This window comes from Sus scrofa, chromosome 5 (assembly GCF_054392235.1).
Source record: "Sus scrofa isolate SSC_HxYL_T2T_F1_AM1 chromosome 5, Sscrofa_HxYL_maternal_Yorkshire_Landrace_v2.0, whole genome shotgun sequence".
Classification (NCBI taxonomy): domain Eukaryota; kingdom Metazoa; phylum Chordata; class Mammalia; order Artiodactyla; family Suidae; genus Sus; species Sus scrofa.
The window spans coordinates 52,139,639-52,155,049 of NC_139387.1; the positions used below are offsets into that span (position 1 = coordinate 52,139,639).

The 15,411-nt window shown below is 33.2% G+C and overlaps 1 protein-coding gene across 23 annotated transcripts in view; it reads right to left on the bottom strand.

The window, feature by feature from the left end:
* CCDC91 (coiled-coil domain containing 91) overlaps nt 1-15,411 on the bottom strand; it is a 396,188-nt gene that overhangs the window by 196,880 nt on the left and 183,897 nt on the right. For 4 of the 23 annotated variants that reach the window (XR_014845232.1, XR_014845233.1, XM_085024572.1 and 1 more), the window contains one exon: nt 3,474-3,513. Coding sequence is in view for 2 of the 4 variants with exons in the window: in XM_085024572.1 (XP_084880698.1) it covers nt 3,474-3,513 (40 nt within the window). In the remaining 2 variants the exon portion in view is untranslated. 23 annotated transcript variants of the gene reach the window in all.

Sequence of the window (15,411 nt, forward strand, 5' to 3'; positions counted from 1 at the left end):
ATTCACAAATCACATTGACTACAACAGTTATAGAAATAATATTCTTTGGAGATACTTCTATATAATCACTCTTCCAGCATTATTACTTGATGTAGAAACCTGCTGAATAATCTTAGTTAAAAAGAAGTTTTGAAAAAAAACTTTCAAACTCATAGAATAAAATAGCTCCAGCCTCATTCAAAGGTCAATGTGGAAAGATAATATTAGGGCTGAAAATACTTAGAGTAGCCTGACTTTTCATGATAACAAGAAGAAATGTGGAATTAATCAACAATATCTGGGTGGGATAGGACTGATGTTAATAAAATTTTCATATTAACCTGATGTGATATAAAATATAACCCGTAAGATGTTTAAAGTGCATTTTGGAAGGAAAGCCAGAAAGAACTAATGGGAAAAGGCAGGTCTTACATGTCTTAAGAAACAATTAGCTAAATAAACCCTATTCATTTATTTTTTATTACCCATAAATTTAAAAATCTTTAGATTTTAAGATTTGCTCTGCAGCAAAAACTTGAAATGTATACCCTCAATACAGAATGAAGTCTTTCCCTTCGTTCCTTTATCAGCCTGAAGATTCAGTCACAATATAAAGGCAAGCCTGAAATCCATATTAGAACAAGTTTTCTTGCAAGGATTCCAATGCCTTTTGGTTTTGGCCTGGCTGGAAAACCACAAGAATAGCCTTGCATGCAAAATTCTGGCTTAGCCCAGGAAACTCAGAGGCACATAAGAACTATTCTCAACTACCAAACTTTTCTCAATCCTCTGCTGAGGTTAAGTTTGGTGGGAGGGATAAGAATGGACAAGCCAAGTCGTTAGTTCCAAACCAATCACTAGCATCTAGCACGCTGTTAGGCCAAACGCTATTGGCAACTGCAAACATCATTATTTGTCCAGGAAAAATCTGATCATATGATAAAAGCTGGAATTTATGAGAATCCTTGTTCAATCAAATAACTAAAACTATAAATTCATTTCATATCTTCGGATTAACAAAATGGTAGAATTTTTTTAAAAAAGATATATGACAGATCTAACATATCTTCATTTTTACTTATCCCCTTTTTGAACAAAAAGCAAGCAATCTCTAATCAGGGCAAAACATCAAAAGAAGAGAAAAAGTTGTTTCCCCCTCCTTGGAGCAGAACTTTATACAATAAAAGTAATTCTACACCCTGGGAAAAACTGGTCTCCAAAATGTATTATGTTCTCCTTTATAAAAGAGTACAAACAACTGAAGAGTTCAAATAAAATGCTAGCAAGTAGATGCTTTTGAAAAGTGGAATACAGCAAGCATGTGATAGTCCAAGCTGGCATCTGACATATGTTATATCGCTAACATTCAAAGCCATCCTTACCAAAGGGACTTAAGGCATATATAACTTTTGAGAAATGCAGAGTGAACCAACACTCTCAATAAAACTAAGATTGGTCAAAATGGGAAATAAATATATCAAGAATTTAATCAAGATAATTTCCAAACAATTTAACTTTATGTAGCAATTTCTGCATCATTTTTCACTATGAGCAGCAGAACATTTGTGTGCCTAATAAGTTAAAATTCTGGTGTATCCGATTCAATATTACAATACTTAAATATAAAGGAAAAAATCATAAAATTCTCTTTATAAAATGTTCTAATTCTTTAGAAAAGAATCTGCCTATACCTTGCTTTATCATTAAAATAGTCAAGTGTTCATAAGCACTAATCTTGTGTCTAGCACTCATTGGTTTTGGCATCTGGGTTGTCATACAATAACTTAAAAGATCATCAATTCAGTCAAGCTTCGGAAACAAAGACTATAAAAGCAAATTGAGAATGGTTTATATGCCTGCTTACTTTGGTAGAAAGCAGCGAGTTTTGTCAATGTACTCCACTTGACCAAAATCATGCACCCAAAACACAAGAGTGAGAAAAGAAAGCTCTAGGGTCTGAGAGGAAGGTATAAACACCCTTCTAGTTTCAAGATGAATGTGATGACCAGGAAAAAATTTCTGTATCAACAAAAAACTGACACAAAAAATATTTACCTTAGGCACCCACAAGATGGCTAAGAAACATATAATACACCTTACATCATTATAGTTATAATTTATTTGGTGTTTGCATACTTGTGGTTGCCAAGGGGGAGGGAGTGGGATGGACGGGGTGCTTAGGGTTAATAGATGCAGACTATTACCTTTGGAATGGATTAGCAATGAGATCCTGCTGTGTAGCACTGGGAACTATGTCTGGTCACTTATGATGGAGCGTGATAATGTGAGAAAAAAGAATATATACATGTTTGTGTAACTGGGTCACCATGCTGTACAGTAGAAAATTGACAGAACATTGTAAACCAGCTATAATGGAAAAAATCATTATATATATAAAAAAATATTAAACCTAAATGCATTTCGTCTTTTGCCTTTTTCAGGCTAATTTTCTAACCCCCTTTTTTTGAGAATCTGTCAACTATGTCAAATTCAAAGTTTTAACATGTCCCCTATCTGCTATGATTTGAAACATGTCTAAATTCGTTAGTTTAAACAATAAAAACAGCAGGGTGTCATTTAACTTGAAAAATAAACAAGCTGAGCCCAGAACCAAGAAAATAACTTGTAAATGTAACTTCAGAATGAAATAAAAATTTACTATACAAGAGTTTTAAAAGGGAGAGCTCCTTTTCTAACTGACCTATCTTTTTAAAGTAAACACCATATTAAAGAGGGGAGGGATCTCTTGTCATTGCCTTGAAAAAGAAGAGATTCTGTATATAGTAACAAAACAAAAATATTAACCAAAAAAGTATGTTACTTGTGTCAAATTGGAAGTTTAATGAACTGGACTCAAAGTTAAATAAATAAAAACAACATGTTATTCTTAATTTCTTGAATACTTTCCACTCACTGTTATAGCATGTTAGCAATAGCTCCAGCTCTGAACTTTAACACACTGAGTCAACTAGCACTTCCTTCGGAAAATTCTTCTCAAAAGTTCTTTAGGATAGAAACACATTTTAAGAATGTGTCAACATCTAAAATGGTTTTATTTCTAATCCTTATATACAGTGTATTAATTGAATAAATGTATACAGAGACACTTAAGAAAAACAAGCAAACATATCTGTGCAAGAAGTGGAGATAGTGGGACACCTTCTCTTTAAAAGACAAGCCATCATATTCCTTAAATTACAGAATTACACTTATTTTACAAATACGCCTGTATTTTTTCCATGTATAATCTTCTTCGATGGTCCCTCTGTGCTACCATACCAACACTCTAATACAAAGAATTTTTTTCTTACTATGATCACTCATACCACATAAAGGAAAACAAGATGTAAGTTTAAAAATATCTCAGTGTGGGATAAATCCTACTTTCCTAGTTATAGCTAAAACTTTCGCTTCTTTTGCAATTTTCAAAAACAAAGAAATGGGAATAACTTATACACACCACATTATAAAATAGACAACTAACAAGAACTTACTGTATAGCATAGGGAAATCCACTCAATAGTTTGTAATAACCTATGTGGGAAAAAAGAATGATATATATGTATAACTGATGCACTTTGCTGTACACTTGAAACTACTACAACATTTTAAGTCAACTGTACTCCAATAAAATCAAATGAAGAAAAAAAAAACAAAAAAAAACAAAAAAAAAACAAAAAAAAACAGAGCATTCTATCCAGTAGTCATTTAGACCTGTTAGAGTATCTTTCATTTTTCTCATATGGAAACATTCCCAGAGATTTCAATGTAAACTCACAGACACACACACACTCACACACATACACACAAATTCTGGCAGATTCAATATTAAATAATAAAAATGGTGAAGAATGGCAACAGGTTGAAATAGAATACGAAGGGATATATTCAACAGGCAAATAAATATGAAGGGATAAGACAAGGAGTAACCTTCTAAAACGTCAAAAAAAAAAAAATAGATACCTACACCCTACCTACATGAACTGATTTAGAATTTCCAGAGAAGAAACCAGCCCTGACATATGAAATTTTTAAAAACAACCCAATGAATTTATTCGGTGCTGCAAAAGTTAAAACCAAGGGGTTAAGATACCCTGATCAATGACAACTATTGAAAGCATTAAAAGCAAAATAGCAGCATACCAATACTACTACTCATTATATTAAAAAAAAAAGAAAAAAAAAAGGTACTCTATATCATGGGTAGTAATCTTTTATAGAGAAAAACTGTAGATATTAAAGAACTGTGAAGTCTGAGCCAGCATATATACTGGAAAATGACAATTTTAAGACAAAACCCAACTAAACAAGTAAAGGAAAATTCTTATGTTGCTTTCAGTAAACAATCTTAGATGTGGCATACTCCTACGGCAAGCCTTCCAAGATCTACATTTACTTTACTGGTGTTAATTATTAAGACAAAGGATTTTTAAAATCATGACATGAAAGAAAAAAACAAACAAAATTAAGTAAATATTTTAGAAAAAGTCGGCATATGTAGCACATTAGGTTAGTTTTAGCTTTGTTTTCTTCTGTACTTTAGCAGAATTTCACATGTCCTTTTCATCTATCTGGAGCAAGCTATTTACTTTCTAAGTGAACAAAAGAATGCAGACTTTTTAACAGAAATCCAGGAATATGAAGGGCTGGACCATGATCTCTTTTCCTTAACTAGATATTTCTAAAAATATTCAAACAAGAATCCATACTGCATAATTCTGAGAAGTAAGCTAATTAATACTTGGTGGTATGATAATGTTAATGTATTGAATGCTATGCTGGAAAACTGACATATGGAATGTAATAATGATAACTAGCTAACATTTATTAATAGCTTTATTATTAGCCATGCAATATTCATTACCTCAATGGATCCTCACCACCTCCTATGAAAAGGTTCTGTTGTTTATTCCTTCATTTAATTATGAGTAAACTATAATTTGTATGTAAGAAACTTGTCAAAGTGACACTATTATCAAGTACCAAAGCTGGGGCTTAGATCCAGGTCTGTATGACTTCAAAATAATCAATCAGCTCTGCTAATAAAAGTTCTTAGCATTCCCAAAGTAGAAATTTTTATAGAGATTACTATTTCTTTAGGAATTTATAAAGGCATATAAAGTATTATATATCATTATTAAAGGTAGAAAAAGGTAAGAATATTAATACATAATACGCAATAGTAGTACAAAAAAATCTCAGGATTTTTAAAGTTTTTTAAATATGGGGTTGGGCTGCAGGTTTTCTTTGCCCAACTTCTACAGTGGCTGATTTGAAGTTTCATGAATAAAGAATTACTAAAAGTCTTGAATTCCAATTTGATGAGAACAGTTCATTCCTTAAACACAGACTCATTTGAGGTGAATTAGAATGTTCAAGTCCTTGTAAAAAGTTTAAGTTATAACATAGAATATTTTTATTTTTAAATCAGAAGCTGCCAATCACATCATTTAGGAGTTTTAAAATGTGCTATTTCATTTGAACGGTGTGTGCTACACAAGATATGCTAAACAAAATGTACTAGATCTTTATAAAGTTTTTAAAAGAAATCAAATTGCCAATGTCAAGACTAGCAATCAGATTCTTAAACTTTAATATTTAAAGCCATGATAATTTGCTGAAAAATATAATAAAACAGAACATACTCTAAAATTCCTAAGAGGTACACTGTTAGAATTTACTCAGGCAAAGAAGAGTCTACATTTTAGAAAAGCATTGGAAAAAGAAATCAGCAATGATCTTGTCTCAATCTAAGATAAGATAATGTAAACAAATCTTTTAAGTCTTGTCAATACAGTGAGAAAAAAAGAGTGTCATGATTCCTGGATATTCACTGATCCCAGGATAACCATTTTCTAAAGGAAGAACATATGTAATGGAGTAACCACTATTTTAATACGGATTAAAAGAAATAAACAGGGGAGGTTGCTTTTGTTAGGGCTTGGAGAAACCTAGATAGATATCTTTTAAGTAGATTAAATTAGCATGTGTGTGTACCATGTGTGCATGCATGCACGCGCACACACATGCACACACTGATTCAAGGACTCAAAACAAACTGAGCAGCATTTATTCAACAAAATATATACGAACATGGTAAGAACAGTGGATATCTATAATAACTCAGCCAAGGAACTTCACCCCTCCACCCACAGCTTAGCCTTGCAGAAGAACTGTTTCATTAGGCTCAGCAGCCAAATGACAGTTCCTTTCACTCCAAACCTATTAGCATAAAAGAACATTTCTGGTAATTTTGGCAGTCAGAAAACATTAGCAGATCCTATTCTCCACAGCTCCATGATGCAGAAGGCTTATATCATGTGCATAGGTCAAATGGTAATGAATGCAATCCTTTCCTGCAAAGCTCTGTATGGTAGGAAAAGTGCTCCGTTGGTCTCAGAGGTTAAGCGCTGGTTCCTATCTCCTCTAAACTTCTGAAGGAGAAGAACTATTCCAGATATTTTCAACAGCTATAAACACTGGTTGATCCCATCCTTGTGAACCCTATATTGTAGAAGATCTGTCTGAGCAATGGTAGCAGCCATGTGGCAGATTAGTACCTACCCTCCTTCCCCTCATACATAGCTCCAGCTCCAAAAGGAAGATCTGGGTGAGGACCAAAGAAATCAGATTAACCATGCTACTCTTCTCATGCCTATGCACGGTGCAGAACCTACCATGGTTTTATGGTGGGCAAGTTACAGAAAGACTCAAAGACTGGCAAACAAATTGTCTCTGTCAAGAAGGGTGGAATTAAACCATGGATCACTGGATACTCTAGGGCACTGTCAAAATCAACAAAGCGATCAGCTAGAAATTAATAGAAACTAACAGGTAGATAATGATGAAATACAGACAAGTCAGAAGCACAAAGAAGAGACCAGCAAGAGAGATGGTCAAAAAGAACATAGTTTTCTGGAATTCCCATTGTAGCACAGTAGAAAAGAATCCAACTAGTATCCATGAGGATGTGGGTTCGATACCTGGCCTTGCTCAGTGGGTTAAGGATCCAGTGTTGCCATGAGATGTAGTATAGGTCACAGACAGGGCTTGGATCCTGAGTTGCTGTGGCTGTGGATGTGGCTGGCAGCGGTTGCTCTGACTTGACCCTAGCCTGGGAACTTCCATGTGCCTCGGGTGCGGCCCTAAAAACCAAAAAAAAAAAGGAAGCATGGCTTTCTGGTAGTCAGAAAAAATATATATACATGTAAATTTTACACTTAGAGCAAAATCATGGGCAGTCCAATTCAAGAAAAACAGACTTCACTAAAATATCAAACAAAACAAGTCCCCTGAGGGTTGGGGACAAGGACACAAAGCTGCTACAATATATTATCTACAATGTACGGCTAAAAAAAATTTCAGACATGGAAAGAAATATGAAATTGTGTCACGTTACAGGGAAAACAGGAATCAAAAGAAACAGCCTTTGTTTGACAGGGCTGAGATGTTAGATTTAGCAGAAAAAGATTTCAAAGTACCAATTATAACAATGTTCAAAAAAGTAAAGAAAACCATGCTTAAAACAATTATAGAAAAACTATAGCATCTCATAAAATACACACTATCAATAAAGAGGTAAAACTTATTCAAAGAGAAACAGAAAGAAATTCTAGAGTGGAAAAGTAAAAATAATAAAAATGAAAATTCCATAGTTTCTAAGAAGAATCAGTAAATTTGAAGAATATCAATAGAGACAATGAAATCTCAAAAACAGTTTAAGTAATGAAGAAAAAGGAACGAAGCTTAGAAAAACGTGCGATACCATTAAGCAGACCAACATATACATAACTGGAAGTAACACAAAGACAGAATACAGTGAAAGGAGGAAAAAATATTTGAATGAAATAATGGCTGAATATTTTCCCAAAGTGATGAAAAACAATTTACACTTGTAAGAAGTTTAATGACTTTTACAAAAGACAAGCTAAAAGAAATATATACCCACACTATGGTCGAAATGCCAAAAACAGAGATAATTTTTAAAACAGTAGAAAAAGGGCTCATCACAATCTCAAAAAGCTTAACAGCTTACCTCTCATCAGAAACCATGAAAACTACTATGAGATACCACCTCATACCAGTCAGAATGGCCATCATTAACAAGTCCACAAATATCAAATGCTGGAGAGGGTGTGGAGAAAAGGGAACCCTCCTACACTGTTGGTGGGAATGTAACTGGTACAACCACTATGGAAAACAGTATGGAGGTACCTCAGAAAACTAAATATAGAACTACCACATGACCTGGAAATCCCACTCTTGGGCATATATCTGGACAAAACTTCCTTTGAAAAAGATTCATGCACCTGTATGTTCATTGCAGCACTATTCACAATAGCCAAGATATGGAAACAACCTCAATGTCCACTGACAGATGAATGGATTAAGAAGATGTGGTATATATACACAATGGAATACTACTCAGCTATAAAAAAGAACAAAATACTGCCATTTCCATAAACATGGATGGAACTAGAGACTCTCCTACTAAGTGAAACAAGTCCGAAAGAGAAAGACATATACCATATGATATCACTTCTATCTGGAATCTAATACATGGCATGAAGGAACCTTTCCACAGAAAAGCAAAGCATGGACTTGAAGAACAGACTTATAGTTGCCACGGGGTAGGGGGAGAGAGTGGAGTGGACTGGGAGTTTGGGATTAATCGAGGCAAGCTATATGCATTTGGAGTGCATGTAAGCAGTGAGATCCTGCTGTATAGTACAGGGAAGTATATAAAGTCACTTGTGATGGAACATGATGGAGGATAATGTGAGAAAAAGTGTATATATATATATATATATATATATATATATATATATGTATACATATATATATATATGTATATGTATGACTGGGTAATTTTGCTGAACAGCAGAAATTGACAGGACACTGTAAATTAACTATTACGGAAAAAATAAAAATCATAAATAAATAAATATTTTAAGAAGAAACAATGAAGAGAAGCAATGGGATATTTTAAAAATATTGAAATTAAACACACCAAAAATACGTCTACCAAGAATCTTAAATTCAATAACAGCAAAATTTTTAAGACAGAAAACTATCTTTAAAAATTGAAAATGAATTAAAGATATTTCCAGATAAACAAATTCATTATTAGCAGGCAAAATTTACAATAAATAGTAAAATAAATTCCCCAGGCAAAAGCAAGTAAAATCAGAAAATAATTCAATCCATGCAAAGAAATGAAGTGTACCAAAAAAAGTAACTATATAGGTAATTTTAAAAAACAACATAATTGGATGGATTTTTTCCTTTCTAAAGTGAATTAAAAAGCAATTCCATTTTTAAAATGTATGTAATTATATAGGTACAAAAGACAAAGTTTAGAGTTAAAGACATACTGAGTTCAAAGTAAAAGGATGGGAAAAGATATGCCATGCAAACAGAAACCATAGGAGAGTTTGCCTGGCTATATTAATATCAGAAAATAATAATAGACTTTAGAACAAAAAACATTACTTTTGTAATAAATAGACATTTTACAAGAGGGTCAATGACTTAGGAAGACACAACAATTTAAAACATATATGTACCTAACAAACTATCTCCAAAATACATGAAACGACAATTGACAGAACATTCAATAATAACACTTAGATAATTCAGTATCCCCATTTCAATAAAGTATAGAAAAATTATACAGATTATCAATACCATATAGTGGACCTAACACTATAAACCAATGTATATCTATAGACATCTATAGAACACTCCACCCCAATCAAAATTACCAAAAAGAAGTTTCTCCAACTACAAGGGAGTTAAATCTGAAATTAACACCAGACAGAAATTTGGTAAATTCACAAATATGTAGAAATGAACATACTTCTAAAGAACCAGTGGGCCAAAGAAGGAATCGCAATGAAGATTATTAAATACTTATATATGAATTAAAGTAAAAATACAACATACAACATTTATGAAATAAGCTAGGATTCAGAGGAAATTTGTAAGTACAAATGTCTATATTAAAAAAGGGAAAAAATATCAATCAATAACCTAGTTATCCATTTTAAAAAACTAGAAAAACATCAAACGAGAAGCAAAAAGCAAACAAAGGTCAGGCAAAATAAAGGTTAGAGTAGAATTTAACAAATTATAGAACTACAAGAGAGAAAATGAACAAACCTTTAGATTGACAAATTTTTTAAAAAAGAAAAAGATTCAAAGTACAAAATTGGGGATGAAAGAGAAGACATCAGTACTTACCTTATGAAAATAAAAAGAATTAAAGGAATACTATAACAACTATATCCCCCCAAAACAGACCATTTAGATGAAAGAGGTAAGATGAAAGAGGTAAATCCCTAAAAAGATAAAATAACAATATAGGAAAAAAATAATCTGAAGAGATCAATAACAGGAGACTGAATTAATTCAGAAAATCTCCCACGAAGAAAAGTCTAGTACCACATGGTTTCATTGGTGAGTTCTATAGAATTCTTAAAGAAAAAAGTAGAATTCTACAGAATTCTTTATGTCATTTACTCTCCTTTGCTTATTATACACTTTTTTAAAAATTTCCTTTGCATACGTTAAAACTATATCAATGTTATAACTTTGACTTAACATAAAGCAAACATAATTTAAGAAAACGTAAAAAGAAAATGGGTACTGTTTTTACCGATACTTTTACTCTTTCCTTTGTTTTTTCGTAATGTTCCAAAATTCTTTATCATTTTTTTATTTAGATTACTTCCTTAGCCATTCTTTTAGGGTAGGTTTTCTAAGGCAAAATTATCTTCGCTTTCCTTCAACTAAGAACATCTTGATTTCCTTCCTTAATTCCATATGTACCTTTACACTGGATATAGAAACCTGGCTTGAGGGCTATTTTCTTTCAGCACTTGTCCCATTTCCTTCTGGCCTCCATGGTTTCTGGTGAAAAATTCACTATCAATCTAAGAGTTTCTTTCTTTTGGTAAAATGTCATCCTTCTCTGTCTGCTTTCACAATTTTTTTGGTCTTTAGTTTTCAAAAATTTGACTATGATAGGTCTATTAGTAAGGGTATTTGGAGAAATAGAAACAATAGGAATGCGTGTACATACAGAGAGAGGGACTTATTTTAAGGAATTGGCGCACACAATTATGAAGGCTGGCAAATTCAATATTTGAAGATGCAGTGAAGGGTCAAGGTTATAATTTAAGTCTAAAGGCTATCTACGAGCAGCATACCTTCTTGTTCAGGGGAGGTCAATATTTGTACCATTAAACCCTTCCAGTGCACCCATTATGTAGGGGAATGTGATGTACTCAAAGTCCAAAGAATTAAATATTGATATTATCTAAAACCTACCCTCACAAATGCATCCGGAATAATATTTAATGAGATATCTGGGCCCTGAAAAATTCACATAAAATTAACCACCACAATGAGTCTTGAGGTGAACTTTGTTTTTAGGGGATGGTGAGTATCATCTTTAGAGTTCAGCTTTGTAAATATGTAGTTGTATTTCTCTTGACAAATTTGAGAAATTTTCAGCTGCTACTTCTTTGAATATTTTTTCAGCTCTACTCTTTCTCCTCTCTTTCCAGGACTCTGAAGACATAAATTTTAGGTCTTTTGTTATAATTCTACAGGTCCCTAAATCCCTACTCATTTTTTTTTCAGTCTATTTTTCCTGTATTATTCAAATTGGGTGAGTTCTATTGCTCTATTTTCAAGTTCACTGATTTTTTCCTGTTTCTCTGTTTTTTTATTGAGGCTATACACTGAGTTTTTTATTCCAGTTATTTTATTTTTTAGTTCTAAATTACTATTGGTTCTTCATTATTATGCTAAGAATTTCTGCTCCTTTGATGAGATATTCTTTTTTTATTTCAAGCATGTTCATAATCACTTGTTAAAATATTTTTATGATGGACACCTTATAGCCCTTGTCAGATAATTCTAACATTGACGTCAGCTCAGTGTTGGCTTCTGTTCATTGCCTTTTTTCACACAATATGATATTTTCTTTGTCCTTGGTATAGGTAGTGACTTTCAACTGAAATCTGCATATGTGAAAGCTTGTGTTAACAGACTTTCTTCTGATATGACATCAGTCCAGCAGGGAAAGAGGAGAACAGTCAGGTACAACAGAAGTCAAGGTCCCTGATTCATCCTCTATGGACACTCAGGGCCGAAAAAATAAGGATCCGTTATTGCTGAACACAATTAGGAGTTCAGCTTCCCAGCAGCCCTTCACTGATATCACTCTAACTGGGATGAATAAGGGTGCATCTAATTGTTTCCCAAATGGCCTCCACTGACACTGCAGGGGACTGATCTTAACATCACTGAGCAGGAGTGAAAGTCCTGACTCTCTATTAAGCATCCATTGATACCTTACCGGGGTCCAGGGCCTGGGGGCGGGGTTCTCATTACCACAAGGGAAGGACAGAAGTCCAGCCTTCCTACATAGCCTATTCTGACACTCATTCAGGAAAGAACTTACTCCCAGTGGGACTTAAAGTGCTCATTCCTCATTCAGCCTTCTTTGATCCCACCCCAGTGAAGAAGAGAATACCTCATTGCAGACTGGTGAAGATGGAAGTCTAGGCTCCATTCCAGATTTTGTTGGTGGTGGGGTGGGGCTACAGTTTGTTCTATGGTGTTTGCTGGGATTAGAAAGGTTAGTAGCTAACAGTTTTCTGTCTTAGTTTATGGAAGCTCTACTGATCTTTTAGACAGAGAAGGAGGCTTTTCTTGGAGTCTACTGTCTATTCCCATTTGGTATTTCTGGGCTGCTCATTTCTCCAGTACCTTGTCTGGGGCAAATGAGGAAGAAAAAACAAACAAAAGAAACAACCACGGAATGCAGCATTAGGTAGTTACTTGGATTCAGAGTCCCTGGCCAGTCTGCCTTCACTCTCAGAATCTTATGTCTTTTACATATAATGTCCAGGGTTTTTTTAAACCTATACTTAGAAGAATAGAAGAAAAATATCTACTTCATATTCCTGGAAGGCGGAGGCTAATGCAAAAATAATGTATCTTCCTATGCATTACTTTTTAAGATTTTGTCATTTTTTAAATGTACAACCATTTCATTTTATATTTTTCAAGGAATAACAGTGTTTCAAAGACACACTGGGTTATATGTTTTGTTATAACAAACATATAAACATATGCTTGTTCAATGCATTAGTTGCTAGTGTTGAAAGTAACACACAATACATTATATATTTACATTATAAAGACATCAAGAAAACATTATTTTTCCCATCTAAATTACTTAATATTTTACATATTGTTACAAAGTTGATTGTCAGTATGTTTCTAGATACTTTAGTCTTAAAATTTTACACAATAATTAACATATCACATGTACTCCTCCTGAGTACTATGAGGTCTTGGTGCAAAATGTGAAGCCCATCAATAAATTAATATGGAAAGCTACATGCAAATATTTACACCAAAGTTCCCTACTATAAGAGAATATATATAGTTTGTACATTAACTGACTACAAGTATAATATGATAATTTAAATAAAGTTATGATAATTTAAATATAACTTTGTAGGATACTTGATCTCATTCTTAATCCTTTCAAGCAAATCATAAAGTGCTTCAAACTTTTAAACTCTCTCTAAATGGGTGTCAAATGATACTAGACAAAGAAGAGATAAAATGAGTAGCTCTCAACTAAGTTTCTTCAAAACACAATTTGCAAGATATATTTGTCAATTTTTTACACATTTTTTTTTTCTTGATGGCCACAGCACAGAGAACTCAAGCCACTGCAATGATAACGCCAGATCCTTAACCCACTGAGTAACTAGGGAATTCAAACATACGCTTGTCCAATGCATTAGTTGCTAGTGTTGAAAGTTAACACATAATAAACATGTTTTCATCAAAGGAAATATGGGCAACCAGAACCACAAAAAGTTTTGAATATCAAAATACTGATCTTTCCATAAAAACATACACAATCTAAGTACTTTCAAAACATTTAATTTAGAATTCATAAACAAAAATAAGTAAAATACAAATTTATCTATGAATACATCATTTAAAATGCCAGAAGAAGAGCTCCATCATGGCTCAGCGTAAATGAATCTGACTAGCATCCATGAGGACACAGGTTCAATCCCTGGCCTTGCTCAGTGGGTTAAGGATCCGGCACTGCCTTGAGCTGTGGTGTAGGTCCAGACATAGCATGGATCCTGAGTTACTGTGGCTGTGGCATAGGCCAGCAGCTACAGCTCCAATTTAACCCCTAGCGTGGGAACCTCCAAATGCTACAGATGCGGCCCCAAAAAGAAAAAATAAAAATAAATAAAATGCCAAAAGAATTAGGTAAATTCCAATATTTTAATTATTCCCACCCTTAGCCTTAGGAATAGAAAAGAAGATGGTTCAAAATAGATCCTATACTTTTCCCCAACTCAATAACTGTAAAGCTAGTTTATATTAGTAGAACTCAAAATTCATATTATAAAAGAGACAATAATTACAGCTTTAGCTTATAACCTTCTAAATGATGGCAAGTTTCTATATGGGTGTGGTCACAAAAATGACCTTTCTTTCTTCTTCTTTTTTTTTTTTTTGTGGCCACAGCTGCAGTACATGGAATTCCCAGGCTGGGGATCAGATCCAAGCCGCAGTTGGGACCTAAACTGCAGCTGTGGCAATGCCGGACCCTATAACCAACTGTACCGGGCCAGGGATCAAACCTGAATCCTCATGCTGCACAGACAATGCTGATCCCACTGTGCCACAGCAGGAACTCCAAAAAAGCCCTTTTAACTTAAATTAATTCTGGATCTACTTCTTTTTCTACTTTCATCAAAATGACTTGTGACAGGAAACCCTTTGACGTTAAATTACCAGCTAATTGAAAGGACATTAATTTATTTTATTTAGGGATGAAGCTGAATCAATAAAAAATTTCTATATTCCACGTATGGAAGAAGGATTTTTTTTTATCATTTAAGCATAATAATTTACAATTGAAAAGTAAACTAAATGCTTACTTATACAGGTAGAGTTAAAGCAATTATGGTATGTGTATGTATATAAATAGACATACTGTAGAATACTATAGAACAAAAAGGATAAGGAAAATATATAAATACATAAACTATATAAAACATAATATATATTTACATTATATATTTATAATATATAAGAATATAAATATATAAATATATGTGAAAGAAGAGATGAGCAGAATAACATTTTTATAAAAGTAAATTAAAATTATACAGCATGATATATGTATGTGTGTATATATACAGGTACATGTATCTATATGTACATATATATGTATAAATATGAAGAAAAACTGCTAGAAGGATGCACATAGAACTGTTAACACTGGTTACTTCTGGGGATAATTGCTGAATCTGATTTCAGTAACAATGTATCCCTCAATTATTTGGTGGGAAAAAAATGATCTAGTATGAAATT